The sequence below is a fragment of the Micropterus salmoides genome, unplaced genomic scaffold, assembly GCF_014851395.1.
Source record: "Micropterus salmoides isolate LMB-PRFRI ecotype aquatic unplaced genomic scaffold, ASM1485139v1 Ms_hic_scaffold_3, whole genome shotgun sequence".
In the NCBI taxonomy this organism is placed as follows: Eukaryota; Metazoa; Chordata; class Actinopteri; order Centrarchiformes; family Centrarchidae; genus Micropterus; species Micropterus salmoides.
In genome coordinates, this window is record NW_024042261.1 from 24,891,231 (window position 1) to 24,913,495 (window position 22,265).

Consider the following 22,265-nt stretch of genomic DNA (forward strand, 5'->3'; position numbering starts at 1 on the left):
TTTCAGCTAAATTGATAATGAACACATTTAAGTCTTAAATTTCAAAAAGTGACAATTTGACATATTCTGATAGTAGTTTAATATAATTTTTTATAAAATGAAAACATAATTTACACTTTTAAATGTACAAGTTATTATTATAACCCAAAGAAACCAAACCCTTTTCTCTATGCACCACGTACCCCCGCCACAAAGCAGAAAGTACCGATGCACAGAGGAAAGACGCAGGAAAATAATGAGGAATCATACAAATCAGTTTTGTACAGAGATCAGACGTAAAACCGCATACACAAATAAAAACACAGTACCCTCATCTTCACTATTGTCGGCAACAGTGGGAATGTTAAAAAATAAATTATCAAAATATTTAACATCTAAAAAACAAATCTAGTTATACAATATTACCATTAACCATAATGCATTATTGATTTGTTCAACAGGGATGTGTTTGCTATAAATAGCTTACAATTATACATAACATGAACAAAATGTATTAAAATAAAGAAACCAAGCCCCTTTTACAAAAGCAAACAGACCTGCAGATACTAAAACCACAGCTACACCTGCGAAGCTGCATGACTGAAGGATTTGCTAAAGGGGGAACAACAGGAGTGTGTCACTGAACTAAAAACGTCCAAACACGAAAGCAGAATATAGAAAGGAGCTTCTCTTTTCTGAACCACATTATAGCCTGAATTTGTCAGGTATTATTGTTAGTATTCCTGAACCCAAACAGAAAGGTCCAAATAGGCTCAGGTATAAACGTTACTGGTATCAAAGTTAAAGTTGAGTGAAACTGGCTGCAAAGGAATAAAGGGAGAAGTGAGAACATGAAATCCAGAGTTTAATTACGGGCTGAGGAAGAAATGGCAGTTTTCTTGACTACTACTAACACTTGTTATCCCTCTTGAGTCGGTGAAAGAAACAAATTTTTTTTTTAGTAGCAGGAGTGGGCGATACAGATGTCTTACGTGTAAATTTATATCAAGATATCGATACAGTCAACTTTATTGATAATTAAAGAAACTGTTTGTCTGTTTGAGGCTAATTAAATACTTAAAAAGCAAAGTATTAAACAATAAAAACCAAATATTGCCATAAAAAAAACAGTCCTGCTAATGTGCATACAATGACTTGATACACCCAGAAATATTAAAGGGATCACTACAATGATATAAACAGTATGGCAAAACCGTCTCAGGCTACAATGCCTCACATCGCCCACGGTGTCATTAACAGCATCTCGAGGAACCTGAGTGAGTTGGGATTGAAAATTCAACAGTTCCAGTCAGACCAGGGAGTATTTGTATTTGTTCTACAGGGCAGAGCAGGACATGATCATTTACTTTTTAAATTTTTTTTTTTAAATATATATCAGCAATAGCTAAACTGACACAGGAAGATAAGATCCATCCTCTGCAGGGATGAATTGTCCATTCAGTACCAGCATCCGAAACACACACACACACGCACATTATTTCTGTATGAAAAATAGATATAGTAGACAATATCATTAAGCAAGCTAGCTGTATAAATAGCATATTTAGTGTTCATTTGGGTTATCACAGAACACAGGGACAAATCCTCTCATACACACAGACAGACTGGTTCTGATATAAAGGAGTTTCAGTGTCGTCTTTCATCTACAGTAAATGTTTTCTTCTACAAGCTCACGTTAATGGCGACAAATTAATTTTCATTAGTACGCAAAGAAGACGCGATTATTAAAATAGCTTAATATTTTTGGGAAATACCATTATTCACTTTTTAGCACAGGTGAGAAGACTGACATCACTCTCGTGTTTAGCCGTTAACAATAAAGCTACAGTCCGTTAGCTTAGCATAAAGACTGTCCTTGCTCTATCCAATGGTAGCAAAATCCAGCAAGCTCACTAAGTGACAAGTTATATATGGTTTGTTTTTATATCTAAATACTATGAGGGCACAGCTATCAAAATCAAGTGTGTGATTTAAAACAAATAAAATTAAAATCAGTGTTGAACAGGTCCTTGCACCCAAACGCAAGAGCGACAACTATGATTTAGTCACTGAATATTGGACACTGCAGTTCTCAAACATGTAAAATGTGGAAAAGATCTGACAATGTGTGTTGATGTGCCACTGTTTCTTAAGTTGAAACACTCAATCTGTGAATACGCTTATTTATTTTAGAACATCAAAATTCGCTGCATTGCCATAACAATGCTGTTTGATGAATCCTAAAATACTTCGCAATTTAGAAATTACAAAGAAGGGAATGCACGAATTTGTAGTCAATCGTATTCATTCTCTAGGAGGAGTTCATTAAAGTATGGAGCTTGAGTATGGAGAAAAATGTCATTAAATTCAAACTGGCTGACTTCCTGTTGGGTTTAGTGCAGGGGTTTTCAGAGTCTGAGACTGTGGGCCTCCCCTCAGACAAAACTTGGAAAAAGGTGCCCCTCCCTTACTTTACTTGGTTAGTTTTGCTCAAGTCCTGGATGCCCAAGGGATCATAATTATATTAATAATCACATAGACAGACAGAATTAAGCCAAGACAGCTTAGTGTTGCTGTTTGCTTATTAATATCATAGGCCAATTTAAACTCTTGCTCAAAGGTTTGGAGATGAAATCTATGGTTTGTAAATGTTTTTAAATAGTTTTATGAAATTGTTATGAAATTGTCTGAAATGTACTGAATTGTTGTGATCTGTGCCGCTGTCTTGGCCAGGACTCCCTTGAAAAAGAGATTAGTAATCTCAATGGGATTTTCCTGGTTAAATAAAGGTTTAAATAAAAAAATCTCTATCCCGCCTTCCACTTTGAAAACCTCTGGTTTAGGTTGAAGCAAGTGTTCATGTTTTCTGACATCCTAAGCCCCTCAAAAACACAGAAAAATAGGTTCCTTGCACTAAAAATTATTTTTTGTTTTGGGATTAAACAAACGACATGTGTTAATTAGTGAGCTTTAAAGGTGCTGGTAGGCGGACTTTATGACGTTTGGGCAGAGTTAGGCTAGCCATCTTTTCCCATTTCCAGTCTTCCAGATACTGACGGTATCAAATCTCTCCACCATAAAGCGTATTTCCCCAAAATATTGTTTTAAATATTACAAAAAAAGACTATTTCAAAGCAGATACTGTGCTATAATGACTGAAGGTTAAAATAATTATCCAGTAACGTTACATTTAGATCTGAGATGACAGGGCACTGCATAAAAATTCAAAACAATGCACTACATTAGAGATATGATACCATTATGTCACTGAGCTTCATGACATCGTCCATTTACACTCGCTCAACACTCACTGATGGCTTACTTCACATCTAAAAAGGGCCACGGTTCATCCATGTAAACGGAGGAAAGAAAAATATTGTGGCCGGCAAGTTTCATATTACAGTAAACTAGTTTGTTCATCACTCAAACGTCCTTTAACAGACCAGCAACATTCAACCGTTTTCTCACACACTCACACCAAAGGGTAATAAAATGCATCTTGCCTTGAGCACAAACACTGTTGTGCCATAATGCTTCTGAGTATTCGCTGTACCATCATACACACACACACACACCTCTTTAGTACGACCGTTTTACAATATCAGTACAATATAGATAACAATGATACATGAGAATTGTACCACACAGGCATCTATCTGCAGTACCATGTCTGTAGAGCCTCCATTAATTCTAGTGCATTCTGGGAGATGCAGTCTGTAGTGAGTCTTTTTTCTTTTTTGGCTGATTCGCTGCAGGAACAGTATTAGGCCTCTCCAGGTGATGTAGTGTTCTCTAACACAGTCAGGTTCTCCTCTCCTACTCGCTCCTCTGGCATAGTAGCATATGTATTTACATATATGACATGTGTATAAGACTTCAGTTTATAAAAATAAACAGGCTCAGTGACTAGAGAGGGAGGGTCTCTGCTCTGTGCACAGGCTTAGTGAGATTTTCTGGGAGTGTTAAAAATCACAATCGTCTTTTTTTCCTGGCTATCTCTATGGTTTAAGGCAGTCCAATTGGAGCTGAGTGAGGTGACATCTTTGTGACCCCCGCCGCCCCTGTGTGTGCAAGAAATCAGGAGCAATCAGAGTATTTCTCTCACAGACGCCCATACTCAGTGTCTCACACTCTTCTTCTTCTTCTTCTGCAGGTGCCGACATCACTCCCTCTTTGAGTCAGCTTCATGTGTTAAGGAGTGAGCCTCGTGGTCGCTCTCTGTCTTGTCCAGGTTAGTAAAAATTCTGCTGAACTTGCGCAGCTGCTCACTGGCTGTTAGGCTCTCCTCCTGCAGGCGCTGGTTGTTCTCTCTCAGGTTGGCCATCTCTGCAAGCAGAACGACTTTATCCTGCTTCTCCTGGTGGTAGAGAGACGAAAAGCAATGGTGACTGGACAATGGATGGGACTTTAATTTTTTTTGTTCTTAAAGCAATAGTTAGATATATTGGGAAAACACTCTTATTTGCTTTCCTTCAGAGAGTTAGATGAGTGAATTGATACCTGTCAGCTAAATATGAACCTACAGGCAGAAGACTGTTAGCTTAGCTTAGCATAAAGACTGCAAATAAGGGGAAACAGCTAGCCTGGTAACAAAAATCTGCCTACAAGCAGCACATAACCCCTGATAAAGCCACAACGTCCGTTTTAAACAAATAAGATTTTAAGAGCTGGTTTAAGAGCTTTAGAGATGCTGGTAGGCAAATATTTTGGTCAAATTATTCCTTTAAATTAAAGTAAACAAACAAACAAAAAAGCTGAGAATCTGTTGAGTAGCTTGAACATACACGTTAGTAAAAAGTTGATTTATTACAGTGTGAGAGTAAAAGTTAAAAAAATGTTTAAAAGTGGGGATCCTAGTGGGCATGTGCAACATTACTATCATGTTCTGGGTTCAAGACCTTCAACTTTTAACTGTTAAATAAAAGGCAAAACTGAGAAAAACAAAAGATTCTCACTCTCTCCAGATCAGTGTTCAGCTGTTTTAACATCACTTCCAGGTGGTAGAGCCGACCAGACAAATCGTTGGGCACCTCGTCGCTGAAAACACACACACACCATTACATTGAAACAAATACACACTCACTGCTGTACAGGTTATGCAGGTGGTTAGAGAGGACTGGTTTTACCGGTGTTTGTGTTCTTTCCTGCATAAGACCGTTTTAACTTACTCACTTATACACAATATCTTACTCTGGCAGCTCACTGTTAAACAAAATAAACACCCTTTCTGGCAACACAGAAACTGGCACTACAACTCAAACGGCCAACTGTTTACACAGGAGTAAACAACCTGGCAGTTATGTAATTTACCACAAGGTGGCAGTAGTGACAAAGTTAAGACATAAAGCATGAATACTTAGAGGTGTTTTCCTACTTACAACAAATACTATTTGTTTTGTCTGTGTAAGTGTGAGGATGTACCCGCTGAAGGTTGGCGTGGTTCGAGGTGTCTGAGGAGTGTGGAACTGGACCGGACTGATGACTGGTCTCATGTCTGGACCTCCAACCTGCGGCTCAGTCAGCGAGAAGAGGGAAACTGCTCTTTGTGCTGCAACAGAGACACATAATTGTACTTTCTAAACGCTGCATAAATTAGTCTTTTTACTCATGTGTCTCTGGGGAAACATGACACAATCACACCTCAGCACACAGCAGGCAGGTAAAGCTGTGGATCAAGTTTTGGCTTGAGTCTAGTGTGTTTGTCTGTGCTGTGATAGTCGTGGTTGCAGAGGACACAAGGGACAGAAGGGAGACAAGAAAGAAACAGTGGCTGGGAAACAAAGGTGTACGATCTGAACGCACAGGTCTCTCTTCTTTCCCAGGAGTGTCGTGTGACAGTAGACAGAGACAAGGTGAAACCGACCAACCCCCAAACATCCAGACAATGTCTCACATCCACCAGGGATTTCATATTTTACACTGGTTAATTATACCCAACAAATCCCACTTTTTAAAATGTAAATTCATCGTTACAGACAGAGCACTTATATTTTGGGTAAATTTAGATTTGTTAAACAATGATAAAACCATACATACATTGATATGAGGTTAGTTAATGTTAGCAGTTGTGCAATTCAAGAATTTCTGGTCTAAACCACAACAGAAAACCCCACATATTACATCCAGAATCCCACACTGTGCTTAAGTTGAACAAACCTAATGTTGAAGTGTCTGCGTCCTCACCTTCGTAGGCTTTAGCAGCATTGACCAGGCTGGACCACTCCAATCCACAGGCTGTGTCAGGGAGAGGCATCAGCCCGGGATCGAGCCTCCTCAGTGGGGGAACTCTGTCTCTAACTTCTGAGAGAGACAGCTCCGAGGCAGACAGAGGCACTGAAGGACAGGAGAGGACAACAGCTGCAGTGAGTAAACACACCTCTGCATGAAATAAGTGCAAGAGTTATGAATGTGAACAAAACAATCCTAACAGGATTCCTCCTTGGATCCACACAGAATAAAACTTGGCAGCTGACAAATTCCACACAGCAGACAACAGTTGTTGCGGTTTAAACTCACCCTTCTTGCTCTGTATGTGGTTGGAGGAGACGGCGTGTCTGCGTGTGGGCAGCGTGCAGGTGAACAGCACGTCAGTGGGGGTCGACTGGTTCTCAGAGTTGGCGAAGCTGGCCTCCCTGCGCCCGCTGCAAAGTGACTCATCTGAAAAGGTGCGCTGCAAGGTTCGTCTGGGAGACTACAGGGAGAAAAGTGACAGAGATCAGACCAGTGTGTGTGCACATTCGTCAAAGTAAGACTGTCGACTGAAGCCTGATGTTATGGTCCGCATGTGTTATTGTGTTCCTCACGGGATCTCTTTGTGGCGCCTCTCCCGGGTTGTCCATGATTATCAGTTTCTTCAGGTCGTCTTCGATGGTGCTTTTGTATGTCCGTCGTGGAGAACGCAGGTCCCTCAGTGATGCTCGGAGCCGAGGCTGACCAAACACGTTCTTTGAGTTCGTATCCACCTGCCTGGAGACACAAGACGTGAGCACCAAAAACACAAGACAGCATGTCTTTTCTTAATCGTGTCTTTTTCCTGTGTCTCTCCACAGTGACTCAAACAATTTAGTAGCTGGTTTAAGGTCCATAATGTCTTTGAACCTGTTCCATGTTTACACTTAATTACTAATCTATAACTGAATGACCTTAGCATTGTGTTTTATAACTGTGGTTCCCAACCCATCCTGAGGGGTGTTGAGATTATTAACAGCAGAGGGAAAACATTTTTCTGCTGCAGAGTTATGCTTATTATTTCATACTCTCCTCTAATCTTGGTATTGGTCACCACCGACAGACATGCATCCAGTGACGAGTGACGTCGCAAGTAGACATTGCTTTGTTTTAAGGGCCAAAGAGGCTGGGAATCACTGGTTTTTATGGCATAAAATTAGTATATGATCCTTTTTTGCATAAAAAGAAGATAGAGTTTTCCTGGCAAAGTCAGAACGAGCAAACTCACACCATTAAAAAAATTTATCACAATGATTTTGGCTGTGTTTAAACTGATGGTAACTGAGGTAGAATTAAGTTGTTTGAGAGTTTTAAATGCACTTTCTAAGTGTGCTCTCTAAACTCACATTTAAACATTAGTGATGTTCCAGGAAAAAAATATAAGCTGTTGGGAGAAATACGATTGTCACTCAGCGAGTGGAGACACGTGGTGACGACCCCCACGTCATTAGTGAAGAAAATGTTTCTAAATCAAAGCTGGTCATTTGAAGTTCTCAGTCACTAACGTACTTCTTGCTGCTGCCGTTGCTGCATGTTGTGGTTGCATTTGAAGGTGACGGGCTGGTATCTTCAGTCTGCCAGGCGGTTTGTCTGCTCTTCCCATAGAAGGCCTTGGGGGCAGAGCTGGACAGCGGTGTGGAGCTTAACTGGGCTGAAGTGGGTGTTGTCGTAGCGGCTCGGACTGGCCGGGCTTTCTCAGCTGTCGGAGTCTTGTAACCCTGAGGTGTGTAGGCCCTGACAGGACGGACAAGACACAGAGATATACAACACGTGATTAATGATGGAGTAAAACAACAACATGAAAAACCGCTGTCTTGAATGCAGTTCACTTGATATGGTGGGAACTTTTGAAGAGACGAGCTACTTGGTGTGAATAATTAGACAGAAATTAGGTAATACTGACCAGACAAATATGATTGGCCACACGTACAGTATGTAGTACAGGACGGTAATTAATATTAGGCAATAATATTATGTCAAAAAACAGATAGCTTGTTACACACCATCATGCAAGGTAAATTAATTTAATTTAACAGAAGTAGATATTTAGATCACAGCAAGGAACGTGCAGAGAAAATCATATTCTCCAACACAACAAAATATTAACTTATGTGTTCAAACACTTCATTTTACATTATGGTATAATTATTTGCCCCTTTGCAGGATCAATCATCATACTTTATATCACAAAAAGACTTATCTATTAGCAGTGACTTTCAGCATTTTGACATGGGGGAAATACACAAAAATCTGTCCACCAGTCCCCCTAAAGTGTGTTAATTAGTTATAGTTTATTTTTTTTACTTTTGGACAGAGCCAGGCTAGCTGTTTCCCCCTTGTTTCCAGTCTTTATGCTAAACTAAGCTAACCATCTGTGGCTTCATCTTTGATAGGCAGATATGACCCTCATTTCCCAAAATGCCCAACTACTACCAGAGCACAGAAGAAGCACCTATTAGCTTACAGAAGGTAAATTGACTCTCTTATTGCTATTTATATACTGTACGTTTTCTTTCCACATAAGCATAATTTTTTCTTGTAGCACACACCTTCCTTCCCTCTTTATTGATCAGACAATGAAGATGGAGTATGCAATTTAGGTCCAGGTAGTGTTAACACAACAGATACTATGCTACTGACTGCTCATACGAAACCACTGACAGCAAAACAAAACTACAAGCAACCCTAAAAGTCCGTTACTTAACAAACCAATTCTTCACCAATGCAAAACAAACCAATATTTCTATTTAAACATCTAAATTACTCAACTGACCCTTTTATCATTTAGGAAAAAAAAATCCTCTAATCAAAACAAACCATTCAACTAAGTCTGTCAAACTGTTGGCACAATACCTGTAACGAATCATCTGCATCCTGAAGTCTGTTGTTTTAATTGTGTGTGATATGTGTTTATATCATGTTGATGGTCCAACACAACCCAGGCACAGACTGTGACATCAGAGTCGAGGGCACTCAGGGTTTAAACACCGATTGTTTTAATCCGACACAGAGTGGTCGGACGCCGTGCATGTTTGTGTGTTTTATGCCTGCATGCATTTATAATGTGGGGGAGGCAAGTCCACCAGCAGGACATCACGCAATGGTCTGTAGGTTTCACAAGGATTAGGCTGCTTGAATCCTTAATGTTACCTTTAAAAGACACATTTTCATGTATCATAACTGCTGCTTGGTGTATCTTTCACTAAAGATTCCTCAAAAGTTGTTAAAAGTCTGTGTTATTACCAAGTACATTAAACGAAGCAGCATTAAACTGCAAGAGTGATGAATGCGACACTCTCTGTATAATAAAAGCCAGCGCATCATTCATTGATGTTGGATAATATTCACTTCATTAAACATGCCATAAAAGATGCATCTCATATCACTGAGTCGGTCTCTTACCTGGGTTTGAAACTATCCATTTTCTCAGCACTGGAGCCAGGAGGCGGGAACGTCCTTGTTCGGTACCCTTTGTTCTGATTGCCTGGTATGATGGGCGAAGACTCTCGTCTCCTAACTTCTCCCCCGCCACCGCTCCTTCCCACGGACAGTTCCGGGATACCGCTGTAGGTCGCGAAGCAGTGCACGGGCTTATGGGACTGGCTGTTGGACATGTTTCCGTGGCGCGTGTTGTTGTAGTGGGTCGAGGCGTCAATGCCACTGTCGTTAGACCCCCCCTTGTTGATATGTTCGGGGTCGGGGTCAGCTGCATCGCTGAGGCAACCCCCGCCTCCTCGCTCTCCTCCGGCTCCTCCGTCGAACCAGCGCTCGTCGCTGTGGCTGCTGGAGGCGTTGCTGGACAGAGTGTTACTGCTGGAGTGGCTGGAGTACTGAGCCTCGCCCTGCAGAGGACACGGAGGCAACATTCAGAGAGGCAACGAGGCAAAGAAGGCGTCAGATGAACAAATGACTTGGGAGGATGACGAGACTGACCTTCGAGTGTCTGTTTGGAGAGTCTTTCCCAGGGATATCCTGTTTGTGCAGTCTTCTCTGTCCCCCTCCACCACCTGGTCCCCGAGACGACGACGCTGGGACATGCCAGAGGGGTTCTAGACAGAAAACACACCCAGACACTCACAGGATTAAAGCAAATTACACTGAACCTCCAAAGGTTGGGAAAGAGGATTAAATACTTATAGCACATTTAAAACTGACCTCCACCCACCAACTGTACTCTGTTATCTCTACTCTGCTGTGCAACACACACACTTCAAAACTATACAGAGACCATTAATGTAGTTCAAGACATTCACTTCAAACCTGCAACAAACTATTGTTTGGCCACACACTTTTTAAGTTAATATGGCGAGCGTGTTAGTAAACAGTTGCCCATTTATACATTCAATTGGCCACCTGATGAACTAATAATCACTCTCCTTTTAGTTCTGTTTTTGGTTTCTACCAACAACTGAAGTAAATAAATGTCTCTAACTGCCAAATGCTGCACTAACTACTCCCTAATGTTGTCTGTTTGGTGCTAAGCAGGTATGTGTGTGTGGCTTTTAAGAGCTTTTTGCTGAAAATAGCTGAGACACTGAATCAAAAGAAAAAACACTGCAGCCAAAAACCAAAACAATGAGATAATTCTCTGTGGGTTCATCACTATGTAGGACCACTTTCACATACACACAACTAGTCATGTGATCCATGGTTAATTAAACAAACAGTGATTATTGCAGCAGGTATACACCTTGTTGCGCATTATTTGTATGTTTTTATTGAAGGTGATGTACCTGTTTTGCAGCGCTCCATGGTGCTCTCCTGACTAGTGAAGCCTGAGGAAGACTCTCCGCTGGAGGTGATGTCCACACTGAGGTGGGGCTCATAGGGCAGCAGGGGGCGCTGTCCTGTTCCATATCTACACAGATGGATCATAGGAGGAGGGAGGGTTTTTGATTAATAAACACGTTCATACCACAGTCAGTTATGATATAACAAAGAGAGGATTAACTCAAACACACAAATAAGCTAAAACTCCTAAGCAAGCCCTAAAAATGTAAAGTTTGGATTTGACTGAGCAGAGGAGAATTTCGGTTTCTGTTTTGCATCTTGATGGCGGTTGAGTGAAACACATTTAACTGGTTGAGTGAGGCGTTATCAACCACGACGCTGTGAGGAAGAGCCACCCACACAATAGATCCTTCCTCCGGGAGACATTGTGTTTATACACGTCTAACTGCAGACCTGAATGCGCCACATTAGTCAGCCTATCTTATGAACATATATAATCCACCCCCAGCACACAAAATAGTTGTTATGAGTAACACTGGACATGTTTAATCAAGATCTAAATCAAAGGAGTGATGGAGGAGAGCTCAGAGAACAAAAGACCACACACACGCGCACGCACACACACCTGTCAGGTGAGGGTTTGTAGCGTACGAAGGGGCCTGGTGTGATACCAGGTGGCCCCATTGCAGAGAGGGCGACCAGGCCTGAAGAGGGGGAGGAGAAGCTGGCTGAGGGGTTTCTGTAGGGCAGCACCCTGTCACCTCCTGCAGGAGACAGACTGTAGTGGTTCTCTGGGTAGCTCACTGGCCTGGAGGACACACAAAGAGGATGATGGTTAGACAAAAGAAAAACAAACAAGACCACTAAGAGGTGAGGCTGCTATAGGAACATACAGGAAGATGCCATTGATCTAAACTAAGTGAGAAACACATCGCAAAAATGTGATTCAGTTAGAACCTGTCAGGATTTAATGGTGGTTGTAAACTTTATCGCATCAGGATTTTTTTTGCACATCGTTCAGCCCTAGTGACAGCAGTTCCAAGTAAGGTGTGTGCAACTGACAACAAAATACATTCATTCCTTCAGAAGACTTCAGAGAAAACTGAGTATTGTCTTGTGAGTAAGGTCATGCATGCACTTAAAACATTTTAAGTGCATAAAATTGAAATATTCAGTATTGACGAAGGAGGTAAGTTAAAAACCTGTCTTGTTTAAAGGGGACCTATTATGCTTTTTCATATATTCCGGCATATCTATAATGTTACAATGTCAGAAGTTCATGGTAAACATGACCAAAGCTTCAAATAATGGAGGTAAAAGTATTTAAAAGAAATCCCTATGAGCCAAAACCTCAGATATCCCCCTGTTCTGAATGCTCTGTTTTAAACAGTTTTTTCTACCTGCAGCTTGGTTTTATGTTTGATCAAACCGAGCCGGATTTCCATATATGGTCATTTGCTCCAGGCAGAGAATGCTGGTCACGCCCACAAACGCCCACATGCAGCCCTATCCCTGCGGCAACCTGGGGCGAGGTCAATCTCAAAACGTTTTGCATCGGTCTGCAACGTTTTCGGATAGAACGACATGTTTACTTGCAATATTTTGCAATGTTCCGCAACGGGCTTCGAGGTATGTTTTCTTCTGTTTGGTGGGCGTGTCACAGGTGTTACTCAGTCAGCTGCGACCAGTTTGTAAACACAACGGTGTTAAAACGTAGGGAAATGCTGTGTGCTTGTGTACACAACAGGGTGTTGAAAAAAACATTTTGCTACATTTTGGCAGCGCTGAACTCGCTCCTGATAAACACATAAGACAATGACCAATAAAAAGACAGTGGGCTTTGGAGGGCGGGGCCTTAAAGAGACAGGAGCATCTACAGCTTGTTTCAGACAGATGCTGAAATGACGACCTGCATGAAGTGCCAGTATAATTTAATAATTTAATTTTTTTTTATTCAACTGAAGGTTCAAAAACTGTGTAATAGTTTGCCTTCAGATGATTCCTAATTATTTATGTCATGCTGCATGCAGAAAAGCATCTCTACAAAATGGTTGACGCCAGAAATACCTTCAATTCATGGATTCACATACTATTTCTACAATATTTTATGATGAACAGAATAACTTTCATGACTGCAACAGCAGCCTGATAGTCAGACTCGTCGTTTCGTCAGACATGTTTGAAAGGTGGGATTTTTACCTTAAGCGAGCAGTGTTACTGACGTGTTACTGACGTGTTACTGTAATAATACTACTTTTCCCTGTAACTAGTAGAGTAACGGATTACTTTTCCAAAACAGTAATATTATTACAGTAAGGCGTTACTGTAATAATATTACTTTTCCCTGTAACTAATAGAGTAACGGATTACTTTTCCAAAACAGTAATATTATTACAGTAAGGCGTTACTGTAATAATATTACTTTTCCCAGTAACTAGTAGTGTAACGGATTACTTTTCCAAAACAGTAATATTATTACAGTCACTAAACCAAGTAACACTGCTTTATTGCACGCAGCATCCTTGACGTGAATGTGCGACCGCACTGCAGGTCAGCAGCACCAGAGCTTATGTTGTTCAAGTCAGCTGTTAGCCAACAAGCTAAAGAAAGAAAGGAGAACGAGGGAGAGAGGCGTTCTTTCCACAGCTGTAAGTAGCTGCTGCCATTATTGTGTCAGAGTCTAAGATGCAAAGAACATTGTCGTCCATTGTAAACTCTGTGCGACCAGCAAAAAGCTTTCAACTGCGAACAATTCTACATCTAATTTATTGAAGCATCTGCTAAAGCAGCACAGCAACGTGAAACTTACAGCCAGAAAATCCGGGGGTGGTGGTAGTGAAAGTAATATAGTAAAGTAACTAGTTACTTTTATCACCCAGTAATAAATAAAGTAATATTATTACTTTTTTAAGTAGTAATAACTGACTAGTAATATATTACAATTTCTGAGCAACTTGCCCAACACTGTTAGCAAGTGATGTATCCAGCAGACGTCAACATTCATTCATTTCATTTTTTGAAACCGATTTACAACCTGTATGTCTCATCTCCAATTGGTCTGGTTGTGTTGTTATTTTTCATGGATGTAGCTAACTAGCTATGTTGTAAGATGACGTCCCCGTCCTGCAAAGCTCTTATTAAACGCGATCAAAAAGCATGACATGAGACCGATTTAAATCACTGAACCAATCAGTAATGTGGGTGGTGATTCAGAAGTGTTAAACTAGGCTATTGCTACAGGACACAACGTTAAATATCTACAAAAAAATATTTTGTTTATTGCCTAATTTTAAGTGACTAAAACATCATCTATCACGGTACAACAAAAGATTGAAGTTCTACTGACTGAGTCCCGTTGAACCGTAATGCACTTATATGTTCTCCTTTATCTATGCATATACAGTTTTATTTATAACATTTAAAGGGTTTTATATTTTTCTTGAATGACTAATATTTGTCTACTGTATAAAAAGAGAATTAAAAATATCAGCTGTAGTACTGAGACAGGTACTACTTGCAGAGTAGAAATACAAAGAAACTGTATCATTGCTAATATTGATGCTATAAATAACCCAGCTGGGTCTCTTCTGTAATCTAATGTGACTGAATCCAGCACAGCGCTCTGAGTCTCACCTCTTAGAGTTGAGGTGTTGCGGCTCCCTGTAAGGAACAGGCATCATGGCCTTGTGTGAGCGGGGAAGGGGAGGAGGTGGGGGACCCATGGGAGCCCAGCGCTGCGGGTTGGGGGCACTGTGGAGCCCTGGAGGAATGGGTGGGCTGTCCCATCGCCACGTCGGGCGAGGGGAGGGTCGGTAGCCTGCTGCCAGAGGCTCAGGTTCTGACTTCTGCTCCATGGTCTTCATCTCATACTCCTCTGTGCATCCCCTAAAGAGAGGGAGAACAGCCTGTGAGTAAGAAAGATGACCACCAGTTTGCACCTGCTAGACAGGTGGGTGGTCCTAGTAGTCGCTAGAATAATATCCAGCACATATCTTTTACATCATCATTATTTCATTCACACAGCCTATTACAGGAGGGCAGCAGGCATCAAATATGCATAAAGGATGTCTTCAAGATAAGACAAATGCCGAGAGGAAGCGAGAGAAGGAGGTGAGAGAGAGAGAAGGGTGACGATGGGGGTGGAGAAACGGTGTCACAAAGTTAAATTCAGTGAGGTGAAACAAGGCAGCAGTGGGATAAAAAAAAGAACTTAAAGAGAAACAAACAGCAAATATTAAAATAATAGGAGAGACAAAGAACAGTGTGAGATGTGTCCCTTAAAAGGGTGTGTTCACCCAAATTAGGGCTGCAAGTAACGATAATTTTCATTAATGCATCAATCTGCAGAATGTTTTTTAATAATAATTGATTAATCATTTGGTCCGACGTGACGTCTTTAATAGTGTATTTGTCCAACAGTCTAAAACCAAAAGATAAATAACTGTCATAGAGGACAAGCAATTTGCCTACTGTCAAGTGACTAACTGATTAATCAACTACTTGTTTCAGCTCTTCCCCCACTCCCCCCAAAAAACAACAAACACATTTTTAAAGGATTATTTCTTTATCAGAAAATAGTTCCAATTAAAACAGAGTGAACAGTTTGGATTATTCTGAATAACAGACATTATTTAGGGAAAGACATGTTGCTGTGAAATCTAATCTAATTAATATAATATAATATCGTTTTTCAGTGCTGTGCAGAATAACCTAACCAGTGATACCAGAACTGTATCTTTAGTGTTTAACCTGGATTAATGCCTGAGCCTGGTCACACTAAGCCCTCTACCTACTCTGCTATGAAGATATAACCATCATCAAATGAAACCTGTAGAGGGATGTAAACACACGCCTGCGCGCGTGTGCGCACACACACACACACACACACACACACACACACACACACACACACAAATATGTCTGTAGAGAACTTGATTAGTAGAAAACATGACAAAAGTATGCACAATCACACTGTTTTTGGAAACACCAATCAATGACCATGAACAACATGTGGGCAGGATATTTCAATCAATCAAGGAATACTACTAATCCAATCAATATCCGTACAGTTACATAGTAGTAGTAGTACATGCTTTGACCTTGTACATACACACACACACACACACACACACACACACACAGAAGAAGGGAGTACAAACCTTAGAAAGAGCAGAGTCTACATATGTTGACATGCAGTGTTTCTTCCATCACACTGGCTGATGTGACACAGCTGGAGCTCCCCACAACACACACACACAGTCAAAGACACAACATCATCACACCTTTTCTCCGCTGTATCCGTCCATCTTTGCATGTGTGCACGACGGAGCCAGAACAGCAAAGACAAACACTTCCAACTCCCGTCTCTCTCTCTTTCGTTCTGTCTTCCACCCACTTCTCTCGGCGGTGTTGAAACACGTCCTCCTCACCGAGCGTCTCTCCAATTCAATACACTCAACCCTGCCTTTCTCTCTCTGCCTCTCTATCCCTCCCTCTTTTCCGTTCTTTTCATTCGCACAGGGCATGCATTTTTAATTAATCACTTCCACTCATTTATTTATTTATTTTTGTGGTCTCCTTTTTTTCCCCCTGCAGATTTTCAGGCCTTAATCTCGTGCAATCTGTTTGCCTGGCACACAAGTGAGTTGGGGGGGGGACTGAAATACAAGACTCTAATTATCAGCTGCTACTTGAGAGAGAGAGAGTGTGTGTATGTGTGTGTTTGTGCATGTGTGTGCGTGTCAAAGGGATTTAACTTGGTGTAATTAAACTGCCTCTGACATTAAAGAAATCTAACCACTGTGCGATCACACAGCCAGCCACAATTACTGTATTTAAGAGCACTGGTTCTCTGTCAGAAACACACACACACACACACTGTGGTTATTTCTTCACCTCCATAACCGTTCTGTAACACCACATCAGCCTCGCATAAGGCCTCGCTATTCTGTTCTCTGTCAAGGCTGTGTGTGTAGATGAAACGCTAGAAAAGGAGGATGGCAGGGGAAAAGAAATAGATTGTGGGAGGAGAGGAAACAGGACTCTGGTAAGCAGAACGAGAAGACTAGATATAAGGGAGGGAGGAACAAAGAAAGGCGGATTTTGTTAATTCACGTTTAACAAATGCTTCTTTCTTTTTGTCTGCATACCTCATTTCGCCCATTTCCTCTTGAACCACACATCGTTCTTTCTCTCTGTTCGCTCGCTTCCTCTTTTCACACACTCCCACACAAAATCCTCTCAGAACATTGGAGTCTAGCCACTATCTCACCATGTGTTTGAGTGAGGAGCGTCCCTGCACTCACTCTTGTCCTTGCCTGCTAAGCACTTGGCGCCCTCCCCCTATATTGTCACCTACTGCCTCAACATCTGTATTCACCAAAACTATTTAAAAATGAATCACTCATTAATTTAGCTTTAAAGAAATACAACACGCAGACTTTCACACACCTGCGAGGCCCCCCCTCTTCGTACGGCGGTATGATGACCACTTTAACCGTCACCGACGTCCTCAGCAGGTCGATCATCTGCTCGTGAGTCAGCGTCACAGCGGCCACCTTACAGATCTCTACTAGCCGACTGCCCTGTCTCAGTCCCGCCTGCCAGGCAAAGCCGTATTCCTCCACCTGCATGAGAAAACCACAAAAAAGCCTTCAAACAAGCCACTTATGTAAAGCCAAGAAATCTTCATAGTTGAGCATTATGATATGAGTTCTGGTGTGGCAGATGGTCATCTGAAGGTACCTCAGCCACAGTGCCATCCAGGCGAACATGGAAGCCCAGCTGTCCCAGTCCGTTTCTTCTCAGAGTCATATCCACCGTCTCACATCCCACTGTCAACGACTGGCAAGGAGAGGATATGATGTGAATAAAAAGAGATTAGATTTACAGTATTACCATGTCTCGGGGTATCTTCCAAAACAAACACCATAAAATCAGCCTGAAAGGGGAGGTTCACCGCCTGCAGAATCAAATTTGAAGGCCGTTTAATACAGAAATCCATCAATAACAGCTATCAATATGCACACAAAGTACCAAGCGACATCACCGGAAACTACTTCAGCCAGCTCTCTGAGAACCTTATCAGTCTATGCATGTATTTGGTATTTTTAGAAAGATTAAGTCATTGAAAATATTTAGTTTTTCTGCTAGATTAACACAAAGCTTGCTCGAGTCCAGGAAATCTCCTTTTCCTAGCATTTAATTCATCAAATTGTACAGGGATTATCACAATATGATCAGCCAGTGCATGCAGTAGTCTAACTTATTATATGTTGCATAGAGTACCTTCATGCCATATTATATTTGTGTTTATATTTTTATATGAATCTAACAAGCCTGGTTTATTAGCTTTGTTAACTTATGTACATATTTACATTATACATTGTCCAGAGCCATTAAAAAAACACTACTACTACTTCATGTAATTATCTTCACAGTTGCTCCTGTAAGTTGCATTGTTTTTGTTCCTGAGTGTAAAAACTGTTTTGAATTTCCAGGTTTTCCAGGGTGCTGGGGAGAACTTTCAAGGACTGGGAAAAAAATACCCATGTAGGAATCCCCTGCTTTTAATGCTGTGTGACACGGTCTTGAAATGAAAACAATTTAAATTTTTCCAAGATAAACTTGTAACAAATCCCATATTTAACAAAACACTTGACAGGAGTCTATTTAAGGTCTTTAGGTGGCCTGAAGACACATTTTTGCACTGTGGGGCTAAAATTCACAGTATTATCTCCAACAAAAATATAAATAGTGCTGATAAAGACACGATGGTTAATAAGTAGGGAGAGAGATGTAAGATGTTCAAATAAACTGGCAAGTATTTTATAGTGTTTGCATTTGACACTTTAGTCAGGCCTCAATACACGCACTGTATTTTTGTGAGAAACATGTAAGTATAACTTATGTTACTATAACTAAACTCCAGTTGTCCTACTACACACATTGGTCTCAAATACAATGTGAGCTATGTGCCTCAAAGACCCCAGAGAGTTACATGTTCTGCTCTGGTAGTCACTATCAATCCACACGTGAACAAACTCTAAACTCTCACCTTTAATCTTTGCACCATTTCCCTGATGTCTTGCGCGCAGCCCTCTGGTACCCGCACTGCGATGTGGTCTCCTCTGCCGTAGAAGATCTTCAGCGCCAGCCGCTCCGGCGTCCACCCGATCACGTCCGCACAGAAACAGTTAAACACCACCTCTTTAGTGGAACAGTCTGTCAGGAGGATGTATTCAGCCGACAAACCCAAGGCACAGGGCAGCTCCGTCCCTCCTTCGCTGAAGTCCTGGGCCTGGACCCTCCAGGCGACAGCCCCAGCAGCTCCCAGCTCCGCTCCCTCTCTTGCCTTGGTACGCTCGCGTTTTTTCGACGCAAGGGAGATGAGGTTGTTAAGCTTGCCGGCTGAGTCGAGTGGCGTGCTGCTGACGTAGTTCTCAGCCAGGTCACGCAGGTACTCTTGCCGTGTTCGCGTTGCCATGGTGTGGAACTTCTCTGATTTGTGCGCTGCATTTTCTGCATTGATAACTTTGGCTAGAAGGAAGTTACGAAAGGTTTCTGGGTCGCGGAAGGTGACACCGCTGGGGATGGGTGGGCCGAAGGGAGGCACATCCTTCATTCTGGTCACAGCAACACTGAAAGAAACGATGAGAAACTGTCATTTCTATCATAACTGTGTGTATACGAACATGCGCTTGTTCTGTTCAAAACATTTACCTATAACAGGTGCTTTCGGCGCAGGGGTTGTGCACACGGACAATGACAAAGACATGCTGGAAGTGTGAGCGGATATTCTGAGGGGTGAAGGGCAGCGCTCCTGGCTCCTGAAAGATTATGGTGACAATGTCGTTCCCTATGTGCCTCTTTCTCAAGAGCTGAAGAGGAGATAAAAAATGACAAATTAATAAAATGAGCTCACATAACTGGCAGTGACACAACTGACTGTCAACAAAATGAGAGATTGAGACGTTCACTACTAGACACCAAACAACAGCTCTTTATGTAATTTGTTTTTCGGATTCTGTGTGGGCTATTTGTGTCTGTGTGCTGGCTTGTCCGTCTATCTGTGTTCGTGTAGGAGCCGTGGCACAGAGTCCAGGCTGTGTCTTTGGCGCGGTGCTTGCCAATCCTCTCTTCATCCGCAGAGGGAAGTGTGAAAGTACCAATTATGTAATGCAACCTACTGTTTGGCCACAGATACACACATTCTCCAGCACGGAGCCATAGAAGCATCCTTCAGTCACAATTAGACTGCTAATTTGGATTACTTTGCTAGATGTAGTGTTTACAAACATAAACTATACTTGTTAGAATTGATCATTTCAGAGAAAAAGAAGCTTGTTTTATTTTACATTTGGGATCTTTTCTCAACATCTTGACAATTTTCTATTAATTTATATATTGCTTTACTGTACGTTTCATCATACAGGATGATTGTTCAGGCCTTGCTTGAGCTCTCTTTTTCCTCTCTCCTGAATCTAAGGGCCTTCACTCTATCTACACTTAATTTCTACTTCATTCCTCCTGTTCATCCACTGCAGGTTTATTTTATAATGTCAGATGCTGCCACCTAGAGGTTCATCTGAGCAAGTAAACCTCCTCGCTGCTGCAGTCTCTAAACCTCTGGATGGAGTTATTGTGCCATTTATAAAAGCACACGTTCTGATTTAAAAGCTGATAGTAATATGAACTGTTCAAACACACTTTTAATTTCCTCAGCTAAAATGTGCAACCCTCACATTTCTTGTTTACTTGTAACTGTCAAAAAAAGCTTGTTTACAATCCCAAAGAACAGATTGTTGTGTGTAGTTCTCTAATTCACAACATTAATGTATGATGTTTTTTTAATGTTTGAGGAAGAACAAATTACTTCTCCCCAGCCCACACTGTTCTGCAGTGATGCACTCATACATTACAAACTGTGTACATTACTCCTAAGCACCCACAGGGCCTGTCTGAGCACCCGTGTGAGCCTCTCATGCAAACACTTATGCACTATTAAAAAATACCAACACGCAAAAACACTATCTTACACACAGGTCACTTACACGCAGCCCACGCTGCAAACACACAGTGCCCAAGAGAACGTGTAGGAAGGCAGCAGAAGTAAAAGAAAAAAGAGGGAGAAAATAAAGAAAGTACTCACTACTGAACCCCACCCAACTCTGATCCAGTTAAAGAATGAGGCGCAAAAAAAAAGAAAAGCCAGTAAGTAAGAGAGAAAAGAAAAGCCAAATAGGGAGAATAAAGACTATAAAAACACGAGAGGCTGAATAAATGAGGAAAGAGGTTCTAAATGAAGAGGGTGACACAAGTGACGAGTTTCCACTTGATGAATTCTTGCTGTGGTTTATGACCTGGAGACGCAGAGGCTTTTGCTAACAACCACACAGACTTTAAAAGACTGTGGGTAACAAGAAAGGACAGTCGTGGATGGATTTTTCAGATGACTTGAAACTTAAATTGAAACTCATCCTCAAAAGACTTGAGACACGACGTGGACTTGGGATAAGCACCTCTACCATGATGGCGATGGTGCTTTATTTAGGTAGGTGTACTCATAAGCTCTTACCTGCTGGGGGTTGTTGGGCATGTACGGCAGCATGGTGGACACGTGGAACATGACCTCGTAGCCCTGGTAGGTGGTGTACAGGGAGTGGGTGCCCGTAGAGTCCGCTGAACAAAGTAAGAGGAGAAAGATATCCAGAATTAGAGCCCAAACTTTTTCCAGTGATCATGAGGACTCAGAGCTGTGGTTATGACACTTGGCCTGGCTATTACTCACACGTAACAGTGCATCTATGTTTTAAAGTTATAGTTTTCTGTCATTCAGACATACTGTAGGTGTCTTTTACTCAAATGTTGTCACGGCTTTATTAAGGCATGAAAGGGCCGTAAAGGAAAGAGCCACTACGCTCACTGCTGGAGAACAAGTGAGGAAATTGTTGTTCTGTTTAGGAGGAGAAGTGTTTTCTGTTCCCTCACATCAGTAAAGGATAAAAAAAGGTCGCTCCTGTAACTATTGGCCATTGTGAGTTTGATAAATAAAGGTCTCTATCAATTCCCTTGCTGACAGATAAAGTTGCTGCCTATTCTGCGCACAAGACATTCAGTTTGGACATTTAATCTGAAGCATTCTGCTATGTAAACCTAACTGCATGAACGAAAGCTGAACATAGCTAAACTGATTTATTTTTCTCTGAGCGTAGGAGATGATGATTAAGTGGTACTTTTATTACAGTGAACTTAAAATGGCAAATGAGAAGTGCATGTATAACCTTGTGCTTTTACATTAATCTGATGGCATTAAATCTGGATTATGT

General features: G+C 41.4%; 1 protein-coding gene across 3 annotated transcripts in view; it reads right to left on the reverse strand.

The window, feature by feature from the left end:
* Positions 1–62: 62 nt before the first annotated feature.
* The window catches only part of sipa1l3 (signal-induced proliferation-associated 1 like 3), an 80,100-nt gene continuing 57,897 nt past the window's right edge, over positions 63–22,265 (reverse strand). For 2 of the 3 annotated variants that reach the window (XM_038694256.1, XM_038694255.1), the window contains exons 8-24: positions 21,515–21,618; positions 19,660–19,817; positions 18,995–19,577; positions 17,683–17,781; positions 17,389–17,564; positions 14,572–14,823; positions 11,564–11,746; positions 10,941–11,065; positions 10,141–10,256; positions 9,610–10,049; positions 7,717–7,941; positions 6,783–6,945; positions 6,496–6,670; positions 6,136–6,312; positions 5,401–5,527; positions 4,935–5,016; positions 63–4,336 (exon numbers count right to left, since the gene is read on the reverse strand). In XM_038694256.1, coding sequence (XP_038550184.1) covers positions 4,142–4,336; positions 4,935–5,016; positions 5,401–5,527; positions 6,136–6,312; positions 6,496–6,670; positions 6,783–6,945; positions 7,717–7,941; positions 9,610–10,049; positions 10,141–10,256; positions 10,941–11,065; positions 11,564–11,746; positions 14,572–14,823; positions 17,389–17,564; positions 17,683–17,781; positions 18,995–19,577; positions 19,660–19,817; positions 21,515–21,618 — 3,380 coding nt within the window. In that variant the 3' untranslated portion in view covers positions 63–4,141. The remainder of the gene's footprint in view (positions 4,337–4,934; positions 5,017–5,400; positions 5,528–6,135; positions 6,313–6,495; positions 6,671–6,782; positions 6,946–7,716; positions 7,942–9,609; positions 10,050–10,140; positions 10,257–10,940; positions 11,066–11,563; positions 11,747–14,571; positions 14,824–17,388; positions 17,565–17,682; positions 17,782–18,994; positions 19,578–19,659; positions 19,818–21,514; positions 21,619–22,265) is intronic. The other variant, XM_038694257.1, reaches the window with a different exon arrangement.